Raw genomic sequence first — 26,547 nt, 5'->3', positions numbered from 1 at the left:
TCATTTCACCGTCATTATATGTGGGGGGCTGCTATCTCTGTGGGGTATTTCTCTGGAGGCAAGAGAGGTCTGTGTTTCTTCTAATAGGGGAAGTTAGATCTTCGGCTGGAGCGAGACGTCTAGGATCATCGTAGGCACGTTCCCCGGCTACTTTTATTTGTGTGTTAGGTTCAGGGTTGCGGTCAGCTCAGGTTCCATCGCCCTAGAGCTTGTTTGTATCTGTGCTTGTCCTTTAGTGATCCCCTGCCATTGGGATCATGACACATAAGCTCATAATACAGCTTAAACCTACCAACAGAAAACCAATGTGTGCTGGCAAAAATATGAAGAGATAAACAGCATACCATCACAGGCGCCATTTCTCCTACGTGCGTTTCGGGAGGGCATTTTTATTCAGTGATGCTTGGCAAAATCCTCTTTGTGCATCTGCCCTTTGTTTTATTAGGTGAAAAGTGCAGCCACACACACAGATGATACATACATTTTAAGGCTTTGAAAGACATGGTTATTTCTTCTTGATTATGTTCCATACTTTAACTGCTGTATATTTTTCTTTACTTTCTTTAGGCAAATGGCATCTTGGGTTGAATTGTGACTCCTCTAATGATCATTGCCATCATCCTCTTAACCATGGTTTTGATTATTTCTATGGTATGCCTTTTAGTCTCATCTACGAATGTCAGCCCGAAGGGTTGGTGGAAATCGATGGCCCTTTTATAGCACAACTGACACTAATTACTCAGTTTATGGCTTTTGCTGTGATGACCTTAGTGATCGTTAGATACAGTAATATGCTTACCATCAACAGAAATGTAATTTTCTACAGTGCCCTGTTTTGCATCTTATTTTTCATCACATGGTACTTAAAATATGGTTTTGTACAATACTGGACCTGCATAATAATGAGAAACCATGAAATCATTGAGCAACCAATGAAAGTGGAAAGAACTGCATCTCAAATACTTAGAGAAGCACAGCAGTTCATTGACAGGTATGTTATAGCTTGACTCTTTCCTGCAAGAAAATATTTAGCACACAAACATTTAGGGTATGTACATTTAGGGTTTTTTCAAGCAGACTCTGCCTGGAAAAAGCGCATCAAAATATGAACATAAAGAATAGCTATATCAAATCTACATTGGCGTGTGTATACTGTATGTTCAGTTTTATGCCTTTCTATTACCTGGTGCCCAGAACTGAACGGCACAGTCCAGATGAGGTCACATTAACGCTCTGACAAATGGCAGTATTCCATCCCTGTCCCATGAGTCTATGCCACTTATAATACACCACACTTTCCTGCAGCTTTGGAAGCCACTGATACACATTGCATTCTTTTACTTCATCTGTGATCTACATGTATGCCAAAATCTTTCTTTACAAGTGACCTTCCCCATGATAGTAGAAAATGGAGGAAGGAGCTTACCAAGCCTGTTGTACAGTTGTGCTCAAAAGTTTACATACCCCGGCAGAATTTTTGCTTTCTTGGCCTTGTTTCAGAGAATATGAATGACAACACCAAAACTTTTTCTCCACTCATGGTTAGTGACACAGCCAGACTCCCCACAGAAAAGATAAACATGGTTTATTCACATTTTTATTTGCTTCAGAATGGTGTATACAGCAATTCACAAACACTTGTGTATACAGATTAAAAACACTGATAGTGCTTCCTCCTCCGGATCCACCAACCATGTAATTGCTGTTTGTAGAGAGGGAGCAGGAGCTGTTAGATCTTAGGAAACCTAGTAAACTCTGTTATGCAGCCAAGAAGCTACATTTCTTCAGTAACTGAGGCTAATTGTTATATTAGTCTCAGTTACAAGAGAGAGAGTTCTTTTATTTTAATTTATATCACATGCTATGTCATATGACATCTATAAAGAACCTTTAGGGGGCCTTCTAACATATTAATACATGTTTTTACTGTTTATTTTCCCTGCAGCCAGTGCATAACAACAAAATCAACAGTAAAAAAAAATATGTTCAAACGCTCCCCAAAGGTCCTTTAAAACATTATTTGACATAGCATGGTAAGTAAATTAAAATACAAAAAAAGCAGTCTGAATTGCTGTCTCTATAACTGCCTCCATTGTAAAAGAAAAAAATGTCCGATATATAAAGATTATTTCGTCGGAAAGGGTAATACAATTCAAAATGTTTTTAGCTGTTCTTTTGTGGTCATAAAAGAGAAACAGACACGTATTTCCTACTTATAACCTAATAATATCAGCTAAAATTCCCACAAATCTTTATTGCAATTTTTAAATTTGAAGCCCCGTGTATTGTAGAAAAAAATAGACAAAAAATAGATTTAAAAGGTGTGCACCTGAAATTGTACCTGTTCAGAATGAGGCAAAAAGTCCCAGTTATCAATTGGTTAAATAACTGTAGATATCTACTCTCCTCATGATTTTATGCCATTATTGGCTCCTGTTTCAATAGATGATTGGACAGTAATTTCTAAATTGCCCATAAGCAAAAGTTTGAATAATATCAGTATTGATTGGAGAAGTTAGACTTTTATTAACTTTTCTTCTATTATAGCTTCATTTTCTTATTCTTGTTTATTTCAAGAAATAAGAATCAACCTTTTCTGCTCATCGTTTCATTTCTACATGTCCACACACCATTGATAACCACAGAAGCATTTATTGGAAAAAGCAAACATGGGCTTTATGGGGATAATGTTGAAGAAATGGACTACATGGTTGGTAAGTCAGGGCTATAGAAATGTTGTAAATTATTCCCAGCAAATGAGAATTTTGTTTGGTTTTTATTAATTTTAGCCTTTAATATCATATCTGTTGAATTAAGATGCGCCATTTCTAGGGCGGCTGCGGGCTGGTATTTGTAGCCGGGGAGGGGGGTCAATATCCATGGCTATGAATATCAGCCCGCAGCTGTCTGCATAGCCTTTCTGGCTATAAAATATAGGAGGACCCCACGTCATGTTTTTTGGGGGGCCCACCTATTTTAAAAGCCAGTAAAGGATACGAAGACAGCTGCGGGCTGATATTCATAACCTGGGAGGGGCCATTGGTATTAACCCCTTCCCAGGCTACAAATATTGGCCCCTGGCCGTCGGATTTCCCCTTCTGGCGCAGAAAATTGCACGGGCCCGCGCCATTTTTTTTCAACTGAAACATATTGTTCATTAACTCTTTTCTGCCAGCTGACGGAATAGTACATCAGCTGGCAGTATCCCCCGGTGAGTGGTGAGCCCACTTCAAAGCCGCAACATGTCAGCTGTTTTCAATAATAAAAAAAAAAAATATTACATGATCGCTAAACGGCGTAGCGAGTAAAAAAATCAAAAGCCAAAATTATGTTTTTTTGTTCACCGCGACATTGCATTAAAATGTAATAACGGGCGATCAAAAGAACATATCTGCACAAAAGTTGTATCATTAAAAACGTCAGCTCACCACACAAAAAATTAGCCCTCACCCAACTCGATATCTCAGAAAATATAGATGCTATGGGTATCGGAAAATGGCACAATTATTTTATTTTCTTTTTTTAGCAAAGTTTGGAATTTTTTTTCACCACTTAGATAAAAAAAGAACCTAGACATGTTTGGTGTCTATGAACTCGTAATACATTTCAAAAACCTGACCGGCACATCCAAACATAGACTAAGTGTGAACAGGTGCTGAACCTAGAGTCGCCAACTCGTATATAGTAAGGTAAATAAGGCAGCACACTGCAGCGCTAGAGCATGCAAACTTGAAATACGAAATTTGAACTGCATTACTGCACTAGAAATATGAAAAATGAGAGCGTTTAGCGCATAAAAATGGCCAATTTTATGTGTACCTGGTAGCCCCTTTACGGCATCTCTCTTATACCAGGTCCTACACTTGCCTTACCTCGCTGAGAATAAATGTCTCCATCTGAATGGGTACATGTGAAACCTTTTCCTAGACTAAAATTCTCTCTCTCTGTGGAGGGGTATTGGACCTGCTGTAATTAAAACACCTGTGGCTAGGAGGCGGAGTGCACGATCAGAAGGCTAGAGAATACATTTCAAAAACCTGACCGGCACATCCAAACATAGACTAAGTGTGAACAGGTGCTGAACCTAGAGTTGCCAACTCGTATATAGTTAAGTAAATAAGGCCGCACACTGCAGCGCTAGAGCATGCAAACTTGAAATACGAAATTTGAACTGCATTACTGCACTAGAAATATGAAAAATGAGAGCGTTTAGCGCATAAAAATGGCCAATTTTATGTGTACCTGGTAGCCCCTTTACGGCATCTCTCTTATACCAGGTCCTACACTTGCCTTACCTCGCTGAGAATAAACGTCTCCATCTGAATGGGTACATGTGAAACCTCTTCCTAGACTAAAATTCTCTCTCTCTGTGGAGGGGTATTGGACCTGCTGTAATTAAAACACCTGTGGCTAGGAGGCGGAGTGCACGATCAGAAGGCTAGAGAATACATTTCAAAAACCTGACCGGCACATCCAAACACAGACTAAGTGTGAACAGGTGCTGAACCTAGAGTCGCCAACTCGTATATAGTTAAGTAAATAATGAAAAATGAGAGCATTTAGCGCATAAAAATGGCCAATTTTATGTGTACCTGGTAGCTAAACGCTCTCATTTTTCATATTTCTAGTGCAGTAATGCAGTTCTAATTTCGCATTTCAAGTTTGCATGCTCTAGCGCTGCAGTGTGCTGCCTTATTTACTTAACTATATACGAGTTGGCAACTCTAGGTTCAGCACCTGTTCACACTTAGTCTATGTTTGGATGTGCCGGTCAGGTTTTTGAAATGTATTCTCTAGCCTTCTGATCGTGCGCATCGCCTCCTAGCCACAGGTGTTTTAATTACAGCAGGTCCAATACCCCTCCACAGAGAGAGAGAATTTTAGTCTAGGAAGAGGTTTCACATGTACCCATTCAGATGGAGACGTTTATTCTCAGCGAGGTAAGGCAAGTGTAGGACCTGGTATAAGAGAGATGCCGTAAAGGGGCTACCAGGTACACATAAAATTGGCCATTTTTATGCACTAAACGCTCTCATTTTTCATATTTCTAGTGCAGTAATGCAGTTCAAATTTCGTATTTCAAGTTTGCATGCTCTAGCGCTGCAGTGTGCTGCCTTTTTTACTTAACTATATACGAGTTGGCGACTCTCGGTTCAGCACCTGTTCACACTTAGTCTATGTTTGGATGTGCCGGTCAGGTTTTTGAAATGTATTCTCTAGCCTTCTGATCGTGCACTCCGCCTCCTAGCCACAGGTGTTTTAATTACAGCAGGTCCAATACCCCTCCACAGAGAGAGAGAATTTTAGTCTAGGAAGAGGTTTCACATGTACCCATTCAGATGGAGACGTTTATTCTCAGCGAGGTAAGGCAAGTGTAGGACCTGGTATAAGAGAGATGCCGTAAAGGGGCTACCAGGTACACATAAAATTGGCCATTTTTATGCGCTAAACGCTCTCATTTTTCATATTTCTAGTGCAGTAATGCAGTTCAAATTTCGTATTTCAAGTTTGCATGCTCTAGCGCTGCAGTGTGCTGCCTTATTTACTTAACTATGAACTCGTAATGACCTGGAGAATCATAATGGCAGGTCAGTTTTAGGCTGTGTGCACACGTTGTAGATTTGGGTGCAGAATTTTCTGCACCAAATTTGCATCTCCTGGCAGAAAGCGCAACTGCATTTTTGATGAGTTTTTGCGCGGTTTTAATGCGGTTTTTGAGCATTTTTGGTACGGTATTTGTGCGGTTTTGGTACAGTTTTTATGTGTTTTGATGCAGGTTTTGGTGCGTTTTAGGTGCGGTTTTTGAGCGGGTTTTGATGCAGTTTTTGGCACGGTTTTTGCACGGTTTTGATGCAGTTTTTGATGCAGTTTTTGATGCGGTTCTTGAGCAGTTTTGATGCATTTTTGATGCAGTTTTTGTTGCATTTTTTGCGTGGTTTGAATGCGTTTTTATGCAGTTTTTGGTGTGGTTTTGATACAGTTTCTGGTGCGGTTTTAATGCAGTTTTTGCGTGGTTTTTATGCATTTTTGTGCGTTTTTAATGCGTTTTTGAAAGCTAAATGAAGATGTATTATTGAACAAAAAAAATATTTGTGATGTCATTGTCCAACATCCTCTTTTACATTTGTCCAGCCCACACTCCATTACACACACAGATAGACAGATGATAGTTGAGATGGATAGATAGATCTACATATAGATAGATCTATAGATGCATATATCTATTCATAGTGCAGTTTTGATGCGTTTTTTATGCGCTTTTTGGTGCGGATTTGATGCCTTTTTGGTGCAGTTTTTGAGCGGTTTTGATTCAGTTTTTAGTGCAGTTTTGATGCGTTTTTGGTCCGTTTTTAGTGGTTTTGATGTGTTTTTGGTGCTGTATTTGCGCGTTTTGATGCAGTTTTCGTTGCGGTTTGGATGCGATTTTGATGCAGTTTTTGTTGCGGTTTTGATGCAGTTTTTGGTGCATTTTTTAAATGCAGGTTTTGCATGGTTTTTATGCATTTTTGTGCGTTTTTGTATGCGTTTTTGAAAGCTAAATGAAGATGTATTATTGAACAAAAAAAAGATTTGTGATGTCATTATTGTCCAACATCCTGTTTTACATTTGTCCAACCCACACTCCATTACACACACAGATAGACATATAGATGATACATGAGATGGATAGATATATGCATCTATAGATCTATCTATATGTATATCTATCTATTCATATACAGTGGGGCAAAAAAGTATTTAGTCAGTCAGCAATAGTGCAAGTTCCACCACTTAAAAAGATGAGAGGCGTCTGTAATTTACATCATAGGTAGACCTCAACTATGGGAGACAAACTGAGAAAAAAAAATCCAGAAAATCATATTGTCTGTTTTTTTAACATTTTATTTGCATATTATGGTGGAAAATAAGTATTTGGTCAGAAACAAAATTTCATCTCAATACTTTGTAATATATCCTTTGTTGGCAATGACAGAGGTCAAACGTTTTCTGTAAGTCTTCACAAGGTTGCCACACACTGTTGTTGGTATGTTGGCCCATTCCTCCATGTAGATCTCCTCTAGAGCAGTGATGTTTTTGGCTTTTCGCTTGGCAACATGGACTTTTAACTCCCTCCAAAGGTTTTCTATAGGGTTGAGATCTGGAGACTGGCTAGGCCACTCCAGGACCTTGAAATGCTTCTTACGAAGCCACTCCTTCGTTGCCCTGGCAGTGTGCTTTGGATCATTGTCATGTTGAAAGACCCAGCCATGTTTCATCTTCAATGCCCTTGCTGATGGAAGGAGGTTTGCACTCAAAATCTCACGATACATGGCCCCATTCATTCTTTCATGTACCCGGATCAGTCGTCCTGGCCCCTTTGCAGAGAAACAGCCCCAAAGCATGATGTTTCCACCACCATGTTTTACAGTAGGTATGGTGTTTGATGGATGCAACTCAGTATTCTTTTTCCTCCAAACACGACAAGTTGTGTTTCTACCAAACAGTTCCAGTTTGGTTTCATCAGACCATAGGACATTCTCCCAAAACTCCTCTGGATCATCCAAATGCTCTCTAGCAAACTTCAGACGGGCCCGGACATGTACTGGCTTAAGCAGTGGGACACGTCTGGCACTGCAGGATCTGAGTCCATGGTGGCGTAGTGTGTTACTTATGGTAGGCCTTGTTACATTAGTCCCAGCTCTCTGCAGTTCATTCACTAGGTCCCCCCGCATGGTTCTGGGATTTTTGCTCACCGTTCTTGTGATCATTCTGACCCCACGGGGTGGGATTTTGCGTGGAGCCCCAGATCGAGGGAGATTATCAGTGGTCTTGTATGTCTTCCATTTTCTAATTATTGCTCCCACTGTTGATTTCTTCACTCCAAGCTGATTGGCTATTGCAGATTCAGTCTTCCCAGCCTGGTGCAGGGCTACAATTTTGTTTCTGGTGTCCTTTGACAGCTCTTTGGTCTTCACCATAGTGGAGTTTGGAGTCAGACTGTTTGAGGGTGTGCACAGGTGTCTTTTTATACTGATAACAAGTTTAAACAGGTGCCATTACTACTGGTAATGAGTGGAGGAAAGAGGAGACTCTTAAAGAAGAAGTTACAGGTCTGTGAGAGCCAGAAATCTTGATTGTTTGTTTCTGACCAAATACTTATTTTCCACCATAATATGCAAATAAAATGTTAAAAAAACAGACAATGTGATTTTCTGGATTTTTTTTTCTCAGTTTGTCTCCCATAGTTGAGGTCTACCTATGATGTAAATTACAGACGCCTCTCATCTTTTTAAGTGGTGGAACTTGCACTATTGCTGACTGACTAAATACTTTTTTGCCCCACTGTATCTATCTATAGATATATCTGGATATATACCCTTCCCCTGTTTTAACCAGCTGTTTCACAACCCTAGGCCCAGACCTGTCAGTCATTTGTCACTAAATTAATAATCAGTATTTATTAGCTGATATAGTGTGGCTAGACCACAGAATCAGCACAAATGATTTATATTATGAAATTAGGGCTGGTGTCTGCACCAGAGTATTAGCCCAAATAGTTTTAAGTAGGAAATGTGGACTCTGGACTGCACAACACTATTAGCACAAACTAGTTAGATGCTGGAAGGTCTATTTCACACTGGACAGGATTCTATCTATCTATATGAGAACTTGCAGCAGGGGCAGCCTCTCTGCTCTGTTATACTGAGAAGATGGCACCAGCAAAACAACATGTCTGCTTTTTATATGGGGAGGGACATGTGACTTTGGCAGCCAATGACCGAAGCCCTTGTGTCTGGACATTGTGGATGGTTTCTGTACCGATTGGCTGCCGGAATCTAAACACATTAAGTTAATAAAATAAATATTACACTCCGCTGCACCACTGACCCATACACACCCACTCCCCTCATAAATCGTGCTCCCCCCTCTCCCCGCTCATCATACAGAACCACTATCCTAGTCAAAACAAAAGCATTAGCGGAAACACTATCACTTACTGAACTGTGACCGAATGTTGCCGACTTTGAGGAAAAATGTTAACCAAACATGAATCCAAATGTGCTACGTTTTCTCTATCCCCATGATGGCACCACGGAGAGAGGGGTCCGCCCCCAGGGACAGGAAACCTACAGATGAAAAAGGGCGTACCTCTCTCCCACATTAGTTGGTTTCCTGTCCCTGACGGGGAACCTACAGCACGTACCTGAAGGATTCTTCGTGGGATTCCAGGGAGCTGGCCGGTCGGTTCCTGACAGGGGGCGCCCTGTCACGGCTGGGTCCAGCAGGTTTTCTCCCCCCTTTTCTTCCGAACCTGAAGCACCACCGCGGGGGTCGGTGGGCCCTATGGGTGAGTGTAGCAGGGGGAGGCAGTGAAGAGGATCGAGCCTGCCTTCCCCAGTAGAAAATTAAAAAAAAAAAAAAAAGGGGAGGAAAGAGGCAGGTGACGGCGGTCACCGATACAGCCTCTGTACCGCTAATCGGTACATGGAGGTAGCGGTGGCTACGCTACCATAGCGGGCGCAGGAGCGCTAGAGCGTGCAAAAGCGCTCAGGTCACCGCTGGACACCGCCGCCCAAACCGGAAGTGCGGGAGAGGGCGGAACGATAGAACGCGCGCACAGGCGTCCCCGATAATATCTTCCCTATAGGGCGCCTGTGCCGCGAACCGGAAGTGACGCGCGCGCATGCGCAGATGACCGCTTCTGCCGGCGGCAAGTTTAAAAAACAGCGTTCTCTGAGTGGGAAGCGTGGGACATCCTCGACAAAGCGGGAGATAAAAAGAGCAGATCCAGGGAATTTAACCAAAGGGGTTCCTTGGGCGCTACCGACGGAGAAGATTCTAACGACGGATGCAAGCCCCTGGGGTTGGGGAGCACATATAGGCGATCAAGTGGCACAGGGGAGTTGGAACAAAAGTCAAGAGCTAGACTCTTCCAACATGAAAGAACTGTTAGCGGTAAAACTGGCCCTAACACACTTTCTATATCTCCTTCACGGTCATCACGTAAAAGTCTTTTCGGACAACCAGGTAGTGGTTGCATATCTAAACCACCAAGGGGGAACCAGGTGTCGAGCTCTGATGGAGGTAACCCAATCCATCTTCCACATAGCAGAACACAGTCTAGAGTCCTTGACAGCTCTCCACTTAAAGGGCTCAGAAAACCAAACTGCAGACTTCCTGAGCAGAACATGCTTAAAGCAGGGGGAGTGGGAGCTAAACCAGTCGGTCTTCGATCAAATCGTGAATCTCTGGGGCCTACCAGAAATAGACCTATTTGCGAACAGCCAAAACCGCAAAGTAAAAACATTCTGCTCAATCGATCCCCGGGGGAACCCTGTAGCTCTAGACGCATTGACAATTCCTTGGAACTATCACCTTGCCTATGCGTTCCCTCCAATGTCGCTCATCCCCTTAGTGTTGAGGAAAATTCGGGAGGAGGGAGCTACAGTGATACTAATAGCGCCATTCTGGCCCCGCAGAATATGGTTTTCTTGGCTAAGAAAAATGTCCATATCAAGTCCATGGGTTCTACCAGACACTCCGAAACTTCTGTCCCAGGGTCCAGTATTTCACCCCAATGTAAAAAATTTACACATGACAGCATGGCTTTTGAAAGGAGGTTGCTAAGTGACAAAGGGTTCTCTCCTAACTTGGTGTCCACTCTTTTACAGAGTAGAAAACCCATAACCACTAAAATATATGGGAAAGTTTGGAAAAAATTTATGTCAGTATCAGGGGCAGACCCGTCCGGGGAAATTCCTATAGGGAAAATCCTTGAGTTTTTACAGAAAGGTCTGGACAGTGGTTTGGCTACAAGCACTCTAAAAGTTCAGGTAGCAGCCTTGGGAGCACTGTATAATTATGATTTGGCCAGAAATCGGTGGGTCATGCGATTTATTAAAGCCTCATCTAGGTCCAGACCCATTCCCCTCCACAACTCTCCTCCATGGGATCTAAACCTCGTACTAAACACTCTAACCAAACCTCTCTTTGAGCCCCTGACAGAAGTTCCTTTAAAGATCTTATCTCTAAAAACCACACTCCTAGTGGCTCTAACCTCAGCTCGTCATGTCAGCGATATACAAGCGTTATCTTCATGCCCGCCCTTTACTCAGATACTTGATGACAGAGTCATTCTAAAAACTGACCCGGCTTACCTCCCTAAAATAGCGTCACAGTTTCATAGAACGCAAGAAATTTCTTTACCCTCCTTTTGTCCCAACCCTAAAAATGAAGGGGAAAAAACACTGCATACCCTAGACGTAAAAAGATGTCTGGTCCAATATCTATCAGCCACTAGGGAGTGCAGGAAGGATAGGGCTCTGTTTGTCTGCTTCCAGGGTCCACGGAAGGGACAAAAAAAGCATCGAAAGCCACGTTAGCAAGATGGATAAGAGACGCCATCGCCCTATCCTACTCATCCTGTGGGACAGCCATCCCAGAGAACATAAAAGCTAATTCGACCAGAGCAGTGGCATCATCCTGGGCGGAAAGAGCTGGCGCTTCAATACAATAGATATGTAGAGCGGCCACTTGGTCTTCCCAGTCTACATTTTTCAAGCATTACCGCTTAGACTTGACCTCCTCTGATCCTACCTTTGGGTGAAGGGTTCTAGAGGCAGTGGTCCCTCCCTAAGAGTTCTATCTATTCAAATCTCTCCGTGGTGCCATCATGGGGATAGAAAAAATGGTAGTTACCTGCCGATAACGGTATTTCTCTGATCCCATGATGGCACCCATATATTCCCTCCCTTTTCACACACAGGTGTGCACTTGGTAATGTACTAGTAATTAATTTTAGTCACGGTGCCTCTGTTAAGTTAAATAGGTTAAGTTTAATTTGTGCAAATATTGAGTTGCAGCTGAAGTTCTGTATAAGGCTCTGTAATCCAACTGATGTGGGAGAGAGGTATGCCCTTTTTCATCTGTAGGTTTCCTGTCCCTGGGGGCGGAACCCTCTCTCTGTGGTGCCATCATGGGATCAGAGAAATACCATTATCGGCAGGTAACTACCATTTTTTCGAACAAGTTCGCTCATCTCTACTAGCCACACACCACTGACTGATGATCTGAGTGGGAAAAAAAATCATAGCATGTATTATGGACCAGACTAATGCATGCAATAAAAGCAAGTTCCTGCACCCGTCCACAATGCAGATGAGTTAGTATCGCAGATAAGGCTACGTTCACATTAGCGTTCCGCTAATGTGCGTCGCTGTTGCGTCGGCGACGCAGCGGCGATGCAGCGGAGACACGCCCCTATGTTTAACATGGGGGATGCGTGCGTTTTTTTTGTTGCGTTTTCCGACACGTGCGTCGTTTCCGACGCTAGCGTCGGACGCAAGAAAATGCAACAAGTTGCATTTTTCGTGCTTCCGATTTTCGTCAAAAAACGACGCACGCGTCGCAAAACGCAGCGTTTTTGTGTGCGTTTGCGCGCGTTTTTTTGTGCGTCGTGCGTTGCGTCGCCGACGCAGCGGCGCGCAACGCTAATGTGAACGTAGCTTTCCACTCCTAGGACAGAGCAATGTGGCACTGCTGTATAAAGATCTTGTGTACTTCAATGTCTTATATACAACCTAAAGCAAGAGAAAAAACTATTCAGGTGAGCAGAATTCTTTTGATTTTTGTTTGCTTAGATTTGAAAAAAAAAAGACGTTTTCACAGTGACGAGTAGCAGATATTTTCTGGATGTGACCTATTTTGTATTTTCCAGCTTTTCTAGTCTTCCAGGCAGCAGTAGTATAGGTAGCACACACCGTTTTATACTCCAGTTCCACATGTGTATAATTTGCTACTTTTTGTTATCATCCTTTGTGATTCCCTTTATTTCTGGTCCCAGTAACAACTTTAATCACTTGTTAGCTCATAATTTTATCAATGAATATTTATCCCCAGGTTTAGTTGTCGATGCTATCGACAATGCAGGACTGCAGAACAACACAATGATCTACTTTGCCTCTGATCACGGAGGCCATTTGGAAGGAAAATATAACAAGTTCCAAAGTGGAGGATGGAATGGAATTTATAGAGGTGAGAAAAAAAGTTTCTAGTGTGATGTAAAGCAGGCAACATGTGTATTCTATGCGGTCATGGTGACATTTTAGACATCTTCTTTGTTGGTGGAACGAGTGTTTGGTCTCATTCACACATCCATGAATCATCTGCGTTTTATCCTAGATTTGCACATTGGTACATGTACATATTACATTCTATGGGCTGGTGATACATCTGCGTTTGTTTTTTTTTATCTGATATTGAAAGCAACGTGGCACATTCAGATCTATGGGTTTGTGAAAACTACTTACAGCACACGGCTAGTATCTACTGCATGTGCTGTCCATGATTAATTAATATTGTAGTGGATAAGAGAACCTTTGCAGGGTTTCTTTTGTTTTATTTTTTCATACATTAAAAAAATCACTGATTTTAACCACTGATGAAAGTCGGAATGTTTTAGAGAAATTAGACCTTAAAGGGATTGTCCATTCCAAATCGATAAGTCTGCAGTCATTCTGTGTGACTGCAGACTTGTGAATTTCCCCTGTGAGTATGTGTGTGTTAGGCCGGGATCACACACAGCGAGATACGACTGAGTCTCGCAGGTTAAAACCAAGCTCTGGCACCGGCACTCCAGAGCGGAGCGTGCAGCCGCACAGCAATACATGGAGCCGCACGCTCCGCTCCGGAGTGCCGGTGCCAGAGCTTGGTTTTAACCTGCGAGACTCGGCCGTATCTCGCTGTAGTGTGACTCCGGCCTTATACACACTCCCGGCCAGTGTCAGTTTAGTGGGTGTATCCTTGCACCATACACTTGTATTGAGCGAGACCACGTCCTGACATGTGAAGCGGCCATCCAGTGGGCGTGGCCAACTAGAGGGCGCAGCCTCGCTCCATACAAATGTGTATGAAGTGAGGCTGGGTCCACTGGACGAGCCCTGGCCAGGAGTATGCATAATGCATACATACCCTCCGGTCCCGGCTCAGAAACCGGCGAATCCCCAGATCGCACAATGCTTGCACGGGGTGATTCATAAGTCTGCAGTCACACAGAGTGACTGCAGACTTATTGATTTGGACTGGACAACCCCTTTAAGATTTCCACTGAATTTCTGCTCTTACTTTTCAGCAGTCAGTTGAGTGCTGTGCCCATACACTGATAATTACATTTTTCCTAGGAGGGGAGAGTTTGAGAAAGGTGCACAATTGTCATGGAAAAAGGAAGATCTGAAGTTGTATAACACAGTTTGATTCATGAAATATTGCTGATATTTCACCTATATTTTAATACCAGTCATGTAGATTTTATACAGTGTTTATAACATTAATATAGGACATTTACAATGCCTTATTTTCCAGGTGGAAAAAGTATGGCTGGTTGGGAAGGTGGGATCCGTGTACCAGGGATATTCCGATGGCCTGGTGTGATTCCTTCTAATGTGAAAATTGATGAACCTACAAGTCTAATGGACATCTATCCAACTGTGGTTTTCTTGGGTGGTGGAGAATTGCCTACAGACAGGTTTGTGTTAGATCTATTATTATTTTTTAACCTTTAAACTCTTAGTATGGACAAAGCTATTAAAGAATGTTAAGGCTCAGCTGCAGTGCCTAAGACACAGACAACTTTAGGTTAGAAAGTGATGCTATATCCTAGCGATGTGCCATTTCTTACTGTAGCAGAAATAGCATCAATGGATATGCCCAATGTACTCAACTATTCCTAGTAAATCTAGAAATATTCATGAAAAAACATGGCTACATTGCATCCATGTGAGTGATGGTCCAAGTGTCAAGGTTTTGTTGACTTATACAGATCGACAAAACCCTTAAATCCATCACATGCAGATGTTTCCACCATTATGTTTCTGTAACTTTCCTTAAAAGACTCCAATTCTCACGATACAAATTCAATACATTATTGTGTCATGTAAAAAAAAATCCTCAGCAGGCTGCAACCCATATCAAAACTATTGACTGGCCATGTATAGTCACAAGAAACATAAACCAACAGAGTATGGCAAAGTCGCATGGTTTCAAAATGGGTCTTCTCGTGCCACTCGGGATATATTATGCATTTCTGAAAGATAAGGAAGAACACCTCTTTAGCCATAAAGTGACTTATGTATATTTGAATTGGTTGTCCAGGACTGATCTATTGGCGACCTATCCAAAGGATAGACTATCAATGAGATCAGTGGGGGTCTGACACCAATCAGCCCCATATATTACTGAACTTTATCTCCCATTCGCTTGAGTAGCAGTCAAAGCGAGCACTAATTCATGTACAAAGCTGCTGCACTCCGCCATGAACCTTGCTTAATTCTGGAAATTGCCCAATGCAGTTTTCGGCTGATCAGTGGGATGCCTGGTGTCAGACCCCCCTGATCACAGTGATTGCCGGAGACCAATTTGTTTATGCCACATATATAGGATAGACAAATCTCTTTAAGGCTAAAACCTATATTTATCTTTTCCGGCTTATTATGCATTTTTTATATTACATTAGAATAATTGATGGAAGGAACCTGATGCCTCTACTTACAAAAAAAACTCCTCATTCAGAACACGAGTTTCTTTTTCATTACTGTGGAACTACACTTCATGCAGTCCGCTATCATCAGAAAGAAAGTAAGTGCCATGTTTGTATTTATGGGATGGCTTTTTTTCTGGTTAACTTTGTGGTGTTTGTATATTCTGTCCATGTCCATGAAGGCTTTGTCAGGTTTCACAAAGACCATTTGTATGGGCTAAATGTCCTCCAGTGACATCGTCCACACTGTTAGTCTATGAGCTCCAATGTGGCCAGAAGCGGATTTGAGGTCATTCTCTGTTTCTGGTCACCTGGGAATGTTTCTTGTGGCATACTGTACGGGATTTTATGTCTTTATAGATGCTATGTAGCAGTATCTGTTCTAGTGATTGAGAACTTTAGTCCATGTTAAATATGTGGTTGATTTGCGGTAGTTGTGTGAATTTTCATTGTTGAGATCCACAACCTACTGTGAATGTGGTGTTCATAAGCCAACTCATATGCTGAGGAAAAAAATCACCAGTCATTAAACTGTGAATCCTGCCTGCTCTATTCTGAATTTGTAGCAAAAATTATAAATCAATTTTTAAATTAAATTATGTGTTTACATTTGTTTTGTTCCTAGGTGGCGCTATTTGGAAAGCCCACTTTATGACTCCAGTCTTTAACCCGGATGGTGCAGTGGGATGTTATGATATATTGTACTGTGGTTGTGAAGGAGACCAAGTTACTAACCATGATCCTCCATTATTATTTGAGCTATCAGCTGATCCTTCAGAATCCAACCCTCTTGACCCTCAGATAGAGCCACAATATAGTGCCGTACTGAAGAGAATTAAGATAGCAGTGGCAGAACATCGGGAGACAATCAGTGTGGTGCCTATGCAGTTCTCTTTCCTCAATAATGTTTGGAGGCCCTGGTTACAGCCATGCTGTGGGACATTTCCCTTCTGCTGGTGTGACAAGGAAGACCATTATGACCACTCAAAGCGACGGCTAGGTATTCATGGTTATGACCACTAGCAACAATGGGGTAAGCAATATAGCTTATCAGGAGAAGTATACTACATTTGGTAATATTATTATTATACCTAGCACATATTTGGATAGGATCTTAGAGATGGGAATATCCCTTTATATAACTCTGTATGCTCATAGCCTTAGTTTGCCTGTAATTCATATTCTATAATAATGTCCACATTTTATTATTAAACAAGTTTTTTGATTGTGAAATGGCTTTACTGATCATGCATCAAGAAAACCATGACAGTCACAGATTATTATTCTCAATTTACCAGGACAGAGTATCATTCAGTGTTCACTTACAGCACGGCTGGGCAACCTCAAGTCCATGGGCCATTGTAATTTGGTCCTGCCTTCAGTCATATTTGCGGTGGAACGCATTGGGAAAGTAGTACACTCTTATCAACTGATGTCTCTGTGACCGGAGGTCTAGCACAGTTCTCTTAGGCCCATTACGGAGAAATGGCTCTCTTAGTGCTACTACCCAGGATCAGCCCTCTTTTGCCCTAGTACCCAGGGGATAGCTCTCTTTATCCCCAGCTCTCTTTAGCCCTACTACCCAGGGACAAATTTCTTCTATTCCTACTACCCAGATCAATAGCGATTTGCAGAATTTAGAAAGTTGAGAGATGGAGGGGACTCCCTCTTTCACCGGATTGGCACTCCCTTGACGTGATGGCAGGGAGCCATTTGATTGCTGTCATGGCAGCCAGAGGTCAAATAATGACATCTGGATCGGTCAGCTACGGTGGTGACCTGTTAGACCCAGCCAGAAACAGAATCTAATAGGCATTCTGCCAGTGTAACACTGACAGTTCTAATAATCTGTAAATATTATGAGGCATTAGACACGTGATCAGATACTTAAAAGTGAAAAGGTCTATGAGAAAAGCAAAGTTACAATTATTAAAAAAAGCAAAAATATTGTGCGTATAAATGCAAGAAAATAAAATAAAAAGTACACATATTTAGTATTGCTGCATCCAGAACTGCCTGAACATACCGCTGAACAAAAAGGGCTCCTTCTCACTTGTGAGAAATACGTGCGTGTCTCGCATGTTAAAATCCAGCTCTGTCGCCGGCACTCCAGAGCTGAGCGTGCGGCTCCATGTATTGCTATGCAGCCGCACGCTCCGCTCTGGAGTGCCGGCGACAGAGCTGGGTTTTAACATGCGAGACTCGCACGTATTTCTCGCAAGTGAGAAGGAGCCCAAAGAGGAATAAAACGTACTAAAAAGTCTTATATATTTAAAAATAGTATCCCTGAAAACGTCATTTTGTCCCGCAAAAAACAAGACCCTCTTTAGTTCTGTCAACAGAAAAACAAAAAAGCGATAGCTCTTAGAATATAGAGATGCAAAATTATTTTTTTGTTTAAAATTGTTATTATGTAAAAGAGGCAAAACATGAAAACATACACTGTGTGGTATCACTGTAATCTTACTGATCCTCAAAATACAGTTGTCATCACTTTTACGAAGCGGTGAACGGCGTAAAACAAAATCATAAATTGCGGTTTTCTTTTGTTCATGCTGCACCTCAAAAATCGGAATAGAAAGCAATAAAAAAAAATGCCCCAAAATGGAACCAAAAACGCCAATTCATCCTGCAAAAAACAAGTGTGTGATAGTATGATATAAAATTCTGTGAAACATCTGTGTCAACATTCTCACTGCTGCTGCACCCATAGATGATTTTGAGAGATAGTTTGGAAAATTAGGTCACTGATGAGGGAGTTCTGTTGTTCTGGCACCCCAGGGGCTCTGGCAATGTGACATGGCACCCTAAAACCATTCCAGCTAAATCTGCACTCCAATATTCTTTTATGAACTATCCCAATGTTATACAATTCTTTGACTCACATGTGGGTTTAAAATTCTCATTACACCTCAAGATGAATTTGTTGAGAGGTGCAGTCTTCAAACGGAGGTCACAGCTGTGAGGTTTCTGCTGTTTTGTCATCTCAAAGTCATCTCAAAGGCTCTCTTAATGTAACATGGTACCCACAATCTATTCTACCAAAAATTTATCTCCAAAAGTTAAATTTTCAGGGCCTTGTCGTGTGCTCAAACAGTAGATTCTGACCACATACTGTTTATCGGTGTACTCAGAAGAAATTGTAGAACAAATTGTGTAGTCCATTTTCCCGGTTACTCTTATGAACGTTGGAAAATTGGGGCTAAACGAACATTTTTGTGAAAAGAAATGTGATATTTCATTTTCAAGACTTAATATTTAAAAATTTGGGGAAGCACCAGTGGGTTCAAGATTTTCATCACACCCCTAGAGGAATTCTTTGAGGGTGTAGCTTGCAAAATTGGGTCATTTGTGGGGGATTTCTGCTATTTTGGCACCTTGGGGACTCCAAATTTGTGCTCCAAAAATGAAAATAGCACTCCTTTTAAGATTTTACTTGTGCCCAAATAGTAGTTTTTGACAACATATGGGGTATATTTGTACAAAGGAGAAAATGAAACTCACAATTTGCTGTGCTATTTCTCCTGTTATCCATGTGAAAATGAAAAATTTGGGGTGAAAAGAACGTGTGGAAAAAATGTATTTATTTTAAATCCCAATATTTTACATTTTTGGGAAGCACCTGTGTGTTCAAGATGTTCATCACACACCTAGATGAGATCCTTGAAGAGTGCAGTTTCCAAAATGGGGTCAGTTGTGGGGGTTTGCACTATTTCAGATCCTCGGGTGCTCAGCAAATGCAACATGTTGTTCAAAATCTATACCAGCCAATATTGTGCCCAAAAATTCAAATAGTGCTCCATTCCTTCATAGCCCTGTCCTGTACCTAAACTGTAGATTCTGACCACATATGAAGTATTGTCATACTCAGGAGAAATTGCACAACAAGTTGAGTGGTGCATTTTCTTTCGTTCCTCTTCTGAAAATGAAAAATTTGGGGCTGCAGCAAAATTTGTAAAAAGAAATGTAAATTTTGAATTTCCACATCCCAATGTTATACAATTCTGTGAAATACTTGTGTGTTTAAGAAGCTCACCACACATTTAGACGAATGAATTGAGGTGTGTAGTTTCCAGAATAGTATCACTTGAGTGCTAGGGTTCCTTTTTGGCATGTCAGGGGCTCTTCAAATAGACATTGTGCCCACAGTCCATTCCAAAGAAAAATCCAGCTCCAGGAATAAAAAGTATCAAAAATGTATTTAAACATATTAAAATTTGGAAAACTGCTGACAAGCGAAAAATTACATCATTTGGATGGAAGCTACCATGTAGTCACAGGACGCGTTTCGAGCACAAACGGCGCTGAAGTCTAAGAGCGCCGTTTGTGCTCGAAACGCGTCCAGCTTGTCAGCAGTTTTCCAAATTTTAATATGTTTAAATACATTTTTGATACTTTTTATTCCTGGAGCTGGATTTTTCTTTCCATGTGCACAAGTTTCAACGTCAGACAGAGATGTTTTTTCCTTGCTCGGACATTATGTGGACTACGGACGAATGTTTCTACTGGGTGAGCTGAAACGTTTTTCTGTTTTTCCACAATCCATTCCAACCAAAACAGCGCTTCAAAGTTCAAAGAGCACTCCTTCTTATCAGAGTCCTGCTATCCGCCAAAACAGAGATGTTTTTTCCTTGCTTGGACATTATGTGGACTACGGACGAATGTTTCTACTGGGTGAGCTGAAAAGTTTTTCTGTTTTTCCACAATCCATTCCAACCAAAACAGCGCTTCAAAGTTCAAAGAGCACTCCTCATCAGAGTCCTGCTATCTGCCAAAACAGTAGTTTAGTTTGTAACCACATATGGAGTATTGCTGTACTTAAGAGAAAATGGCTCCTAAGTTCCAGGCTAAAAGGATGGAATCTACTACACAAAAACATGAGAATATGCAGGTATAGTAGCTGGGTGATTTCAAAATCTTTCTCTGAAGAAAAGGCGTAGGTTTTCGTAATAATGTTTGTCCTGTAATGGAGGACCTGGGACATCCACGAGTCAGGTGAGTGGCAATTGTTCAAAGACTCCTCAGAAGTTAGTGTGAAGGCCGTTCATTTGCATAATAGTAATAACCTCCCATCAATACTTGTTGCGCATTCTGCTGCGGACATGAAACAGACATATGAAAATATGCAATTGCTGTTAGAAAAAAATCCAGTATGAAAAATATAACTGGAATATCTGTGGAGATGTGAAGGTGATTGATTTATTACTTGGATTGCAACTTTGGTATACTAAATTCTGCTGTGAATGGGATGGGATGGATAGGAAAGTCTCACGGTATTCTAATACAATGGCCAAAAGGTGAATCTTGTTCCTTGACTACAAAAAGAAAAAAAGTTAAATGTATGTTTTGTAAATCCTGAAAAAGTATATTTACACACGTGGTCATTGTTGGTACCCCTCGTTTAAATGACAGAAAAACCCACAATGGTCACAGAAGTAACTTGAATCTGACAAAAGTAATAACTAAAAAAAAATCTATGCTAATGAACAAATGAAAGTCCAACATTGCTCGTCAACCATGGTTCCACAGAATTAAAAAAAAAAAAAACTAAAGAAATAGGCCTGGACAGAAATGATGGTTCCCTTAACGTAATATTTTGTTGCACAACGTTTTGAGGCAATCACTGCAATCGAAGATTCCTATAACTGTCAATGAGACTTCTGCACCTCTCAACAGGTATTTTGGTCCATTCCTCAAGGGCAAACTGCTCCAGTTGTCTCCTTTTTGAAGGTTGCCTTTGCCAGACGCCATGTTTCAGCTCTTTCCAAAGATGCTCAATAGGATTTAGGTCAGGGCTCATAGAAGGCCACTTTAGAATAGTCCAATGTTTTCCTCTTAGCCATTATTGGGTGTTTTTAGCTATGTGTTTTGGGTCATTATCCTGTTGCAAGACCCATGACCTGTGACTGAGATCAAGCTTTCTGACACTAGGCAGCACATTTCTCTCTAGAATCCCTTGATAATCTTGAGATTTCATTGTACCCTGCACAGATTCTAGACACCCTGTGCCAGGTGCAGCAAAGCAGCCCCAGAACATAACAGAGCCTCCTCCAAGTTTCACAGTAGGGACATTGTTCTTTTCTTGATATGCTTAATTTTTTTGTCTGTGAACATAGAGCTGATGTGCCTTGCAAAAAAATTGCATTTTTGTCTTGGTGGTTTGTCAACATGTGGTTTGGCAAATTCCAGTCTGGCTTTATGATTTTTTTTTTTTTTCAGCAATGGTGTCCTGCTTCATTGTCTCCCATGAAGTCCACTTTGGCTCATACAAGGACGGATGGTGCGATCTGACACGGATGTTCTTTGAGCTTGAAGTTCACCTTTAATCTGTTTAGAAATGTTTTTGGACTCTTGTTACCATTCGTATTATATCTGTCTCTTTGATTTGTCATCAATTTTCCTCCTGCGGCCATGTCCAGGGAGGTTGGCTACAGTCCCATGGATCTTAAATTTCTGAATAATATGTGCACCTGCAGTCACAGGAACATCAAGCTGCTTGGAGAAGGTTTTATAACTTTTACCTTTGACATGTTTGTCTGTAATGTTCTTTCTAATTTCCTGAGACAACTCTTTCCTTCACTTCCTCTGGTCCATGTTGAGTGTGATACACACCATGTCAACAAACAGCACAGTGAGTATCTGTAGCCCTATATACAGGCCACTCACTGATTTTAAGATTGTAGACACCTGTGATGCTAGTTAGTGGACACACCATGATTTAACATGTCCCTTTTGTCACATTTTCAGCGGTAAGTCAGCAATGTCTGACTTTCATTTGTTCATTATCATCGATGTTTTTTAGCTATTACTACTTATGTCAGATTCAAGTTATTTCTGTGACCATTGTGGGTTTTTCCTGTCGTTAAACGAGGGGTACCAACAATTTTGACCATGTGTGTACCACCACTCCATATTCAGCTGGGTTGAAGGAACAATTCATAAAAGCTCGATAAAAATTCTGCTACATTCATACATTTTAAATCTAAATTTCCCAAAGTTAGTGATGCAAAGCAGACGGTATTTTTATAGGGCCTCAAATAAAAGCGGGAATGAACAATTTCAGGAATAGATAAACCCATTGCAAAAAGCAGCCTGGCTGTCCTTCAAAATGGTCTCCTTTTCTTAGAAATCAAAAAGCAGGAAACTACAGTAAAATAGTGCGTGATCCTGTGAAATCATACCAAGCTATGGAATGCAACATGTTATGTCAACTTAATTTTTTTCAACTCCCACCTGGACGACTTCCCTGAAAATCAGTAACCAGCATGGGGAGCATTTTCATCAGTAGATTTCAATGATGGAACGGAGGTACCAAGGCAAGTGAAGCCCAAGTATTCGGGCTGAATATTGCTGGACCACGAAGATACATCTCAGAGGAAAAACAATACTGGAACTTGGCATGAAAATTCTAGGTCAACTATATTTCATATAATGTTGGCTACATAAGTTTAATAATTTTATAAAATATGGAATGTCACACAAAAAAACCTTGCCCAATGGAAAAAATAAAAATCTGATGCATATTCAAAATCAGCATGAAAAATATATTCAGACAATTAAATTTTGTTTTTATGAAAGAAAAATTGCGACCAATGTAAGTCTACAGAATTCACCTTCCTGAGTAGGAACTTATTCTACATATAGACAAGCAGACTATGGCCATTAAATTGCTACAAACAAGCCGATTGGTGTTCAGTTAATGGTCCGTTTGGACAGAACAGTTGTGTGTAGGTAGATCAGGTTAGGCTACTTTCACACTAGCGTCGGTACGTCTGACGTACCGACGCATGCTGTGAAAGAAAAGCACAACGGGGCAGCGGATGCAGTTTTACAAAGCATCCGCTGCCCCATTGTAAGGTCCGGGGAGGAGGAGGCGGAGTTCCGGCCATGCATGCGCAGTCGGAAAAAGCAGACCCGACGGACAGAAAAAAACGTTGCAAGCAACTTTTTTTTGTCCCGACGGACTGCAAAAACACGTCGCATGACGGATGCAACGTGTGGCAATCTGTCGCTAATGAAAGTCTATGGAGAAAAAAAAAAAACCCATCATGCAGGTAACTTTGCAGGATGCGTTTTTTTCTTCAAAACGACGCATTGTGACGTGCAGCGAACGACGCTAGTGTGAATAGCCTTATTGGCAGCATATGTCCCGTTTTACACAGGATGATTTTCTGCTGCGAATGTTGAGTTTTAAGCTTGCTTAAAAATCTAATTCAACAATCAAGCCTTTTGCTTGTTCTTCTGGTAACTGCAGGCTCATGTAGACTACCCAGTGCACGGGGAAATAAGCGTTTCTAGAGATAACCACTCATTTTACAGTTATCAGTCTGTCTTAGGCTAGTTTCACACTAGCGTTTTGCTGAGCTGTGGACTTCCTCTGTGAAGCCCCGCCAACGACCGCTCAGCTCTGCCCACTTCCGCATGCGGCCTGGTACCTATCTTTAACATTCGGTACGCAGGTCGTGCGGATGCCTCCACATGCGTCGTTTTGACGATGCGGCGACCCGCGTAAAACGCAGCTGGTTGGAATTTTTTTTTTCTGCAGCGTCAAAACGACGCAGGCGGAGGCAACCGCATACATCCGCACGACCTGCATACCTAATGTTAGCCCACTTCCGCATGAAGTCTGCATACCTATCTGAGCAGCGGAGGTGCGGCCGTGGCTTCACAGCAAGTCCGTAGCTCAGCAAAACGCTAGTGTGAAACTAGCCTAAATAGGCCCATCCTCTCAGTGTTAAGGTGGGCGAGTAAAGGTACTGTCACATTAAGCGACGCTGCAGCGATATAGGCAACGATGCCGATCACTGCAGCGTCGCTGGAGAGCTGTCACACACACAGCTCTCCAGCGACCAACGATGCCGAAGTCCCCTGGTAACCAGGGTAAACATCAGGGTTACTAAGCGCAGGGCCGCGCTTAGTAACCCGATGTTTACCCTGGTTACCATTGTAAATGTAAAAAAACAAAAAACAAACAGTACATACTTACAATCCGGTGTCTGTCCCCCGGCCTCAGCTTCCTGCACTGACTGAGCGCCGGCCGGCCGTAAAGCAGAGTGGTGACGTCACCGCTGTGCTTTACAACCGGCGCTCACAGTCAGTGCGGGAAGCTGACAGCGAGGGGACAGACACCGGAATGTAAGTATGTACTGTTTGGTTTTTTTTACATTTACAATGGTAACCAGGGTAAACATTGGGTTACTAACCGTGGACCTGCGCTTAGTAACCCGATGTTTACCATGGTTACCAGTGAAGACATGTGTGTGACGCCGATTCAGCGAGGTCTGCGGGAGATCCAGCGACGAAATAAAGTTCCGCCTTTCTGCTCCGACCAACGATGTCACAGCAGGATCCAGATCGCGGATGCGTGTCAAACACAACGATATCGCTGCAACGTCACGGATCGCTAGTGATATCGTTGTTAAATTGTTCAGTGTGAAGGTACCTTAAGGCTAGGAGAGCACGGCATCAGTGCACCTAGTCTAGAATATGTGAGGAGCCTTTCCTGACAAATACTGTAACCTCATCATTAACAACCATTTACAAGACAAGCGGCTGAGCGCATATTTTTGGCCTCCATCTGGCCAGTATACCGCATGCACACCATTTTTTTGAGGGTATGTTTCCACGTGCCGGATTACATCAGGATTTGCTGCGGATTGGAAGCTGCGTACAGCCACAGGGTCCAGATTTTACAGCATAGTGGAGGGGATTTTATGAAATACCATCTCCACTGTGTGCACGGCTGCATCAGGCGGCCCTGCGTATCCGGACATGCGGCGCGTGTCTTTATAGACAGCAGCATGTCTATCTTGCGGAGACGCTCAGTGTAGGGTATTGTGTAATAAAGCAAAATAAGAGTGGTTATGGTGGAAGGATAGATATTTAGAAAATACATTTTAGGCAACGGACCACACCTTTAAAAGGAACTTTATTTTAAGCGCTAGGATAGATCCCATGGTTGAGCTGAGCTTCTGAAATGGACTATCAGCACAGAATGATTATTCAAACTAAGTTCCACCGCTCGGTGCTTCATGGCAGAGCCAATCACTTAAGCACACCTTCCTGCTTGTTGATCCTCAAGCTAGAACTGTGAATCAGATGGGGGTGGGGGTGGCTGTATAGACCCATAGAAGAAAAGTTAATAAATTTGCAAAAATTTCTACATTTCTGTTTTGTTTTTATATGTCAAGATGAGGTGCAGTGTACATTAAAAAAAAAAGTTCATTTTTTCTCATTAATTTTCCAAATGGCTGCGATGAAACAAAGCGAAAAATTTAAAGGGGTCTGAATACTTTCCGTACCCACTGTAAGATTGCTTTCTGGTCATTGCCACAGCATCTATCTCTTCAGACTTCCCCATGAACACTGATCAGCTGAATGTGCATGTATATTTCCATACAAGTGTAGCAAAGCTAGGCAGCCTGGGGTTAAATCCTAGCTCTACAGGTTCGAATTAAATAACCAGGCTCCCTGTTCTCCTCAGTTGGCTAAGGGAAGCTGACCAGGCTGGATGTGTCCAGGAGCACAAGAGGCAGGTCAGAATCCCTCTCTTAGAAGAGACTGGACAGGCTGTATGCAGAGAACCCATAAGTATCAGTGATTGCTATGGACTATAGCTGTTTTGTGTGACAGCTGGGGCTAGCCCAGCCGTATATGAGTAGCCATGGTCTGTTCTGTTTAGTTGGTGCCGGAACAAGACTATATATGTAAATTGCCTCTTCAGGGAGGAAGAGGACTTGAACTCCAGAGCGCCACCTGTTGGAAGCAGCAATCCTACAAGTCACTATTGATCCTTTAACAAGTCTTGCAATATGATTTAAGATAAAAGCGAAATCAGAATCACAATTTACAGACAAATCAGTTCTCATACTTTGCACTGACAAGGGGCAATACCCCCACTAGCAGTATTTGGTCAGTATTTTACATCAGTATTTGCAAGCCAAAACCAGGAGTGGGTGATAAATACAGAAGTGGTGACGTTTCTATTATACTTTTCCTCTAATTGTTCCACTCCTGGTTTTGGCTTACAAATA

At 41.9% G+C, this 26,547-nt stretch overlaps 1 protein-coding gene across 2 annotated transcripts in view; it reads left to right on the top strand.

Moving 5' to 3' along the window:
* The window catches only part of LOC138673027 (arylsulfatase H-like), a 95,993-nt gene extending 79,246 nt beyond the window's left edge, over window positions 1–16,747 (top strand). For both annotated transcript variants that reach the window (XM_069761565.1, XM_069761566.1), the window contains exons 6-11: window positions 568–991; window positions 2,578–2,714; window positions 12,880–13,014; window positions 14,341–14,503; window positions 15,491–15,612; window positions 16,140–16,747. In XM_069761565.1, coding sequence (XP_069617666.1) covers window positions 568–991; window positions 2,578–2,714; window positions 12,880–13,014; window positions 14,341–14,503; window positions 15,491–15,612; window positions 16,140–16,537 — 1,379 coding nt within the window. In that variant the 3' untranslated portion in view covers window positions 16,538–16,747. The remainder of the gene's footprint in view (window positions 1–567; window positions 992–2,577; window positions 2,715–12,879; window positions 13,015–14,340; window positions 14,504–15,490; window positions 15,613–16,139) is intronic.
* Window positions 16,748–26,547: the final 9,800 nt, after the last annotated feature.

Source organism: Ranitomeya imitator, chromosome 3, assembly GCF_032444005.1.
Source record: "Ranitomeya imitator isolate aRanImi1 chromosome 3, aRanImi1.pri, whole genome shotgun sequence".
NCBI lineage: Eukaryota > Metazoa > Chordata > Amphibia > Anura > Dendrobatidae > Ranitomeya > Ranitomeya imitator.
This window is presented reverse-complemented; position numbering and strand designations above follow the sequence as displayed.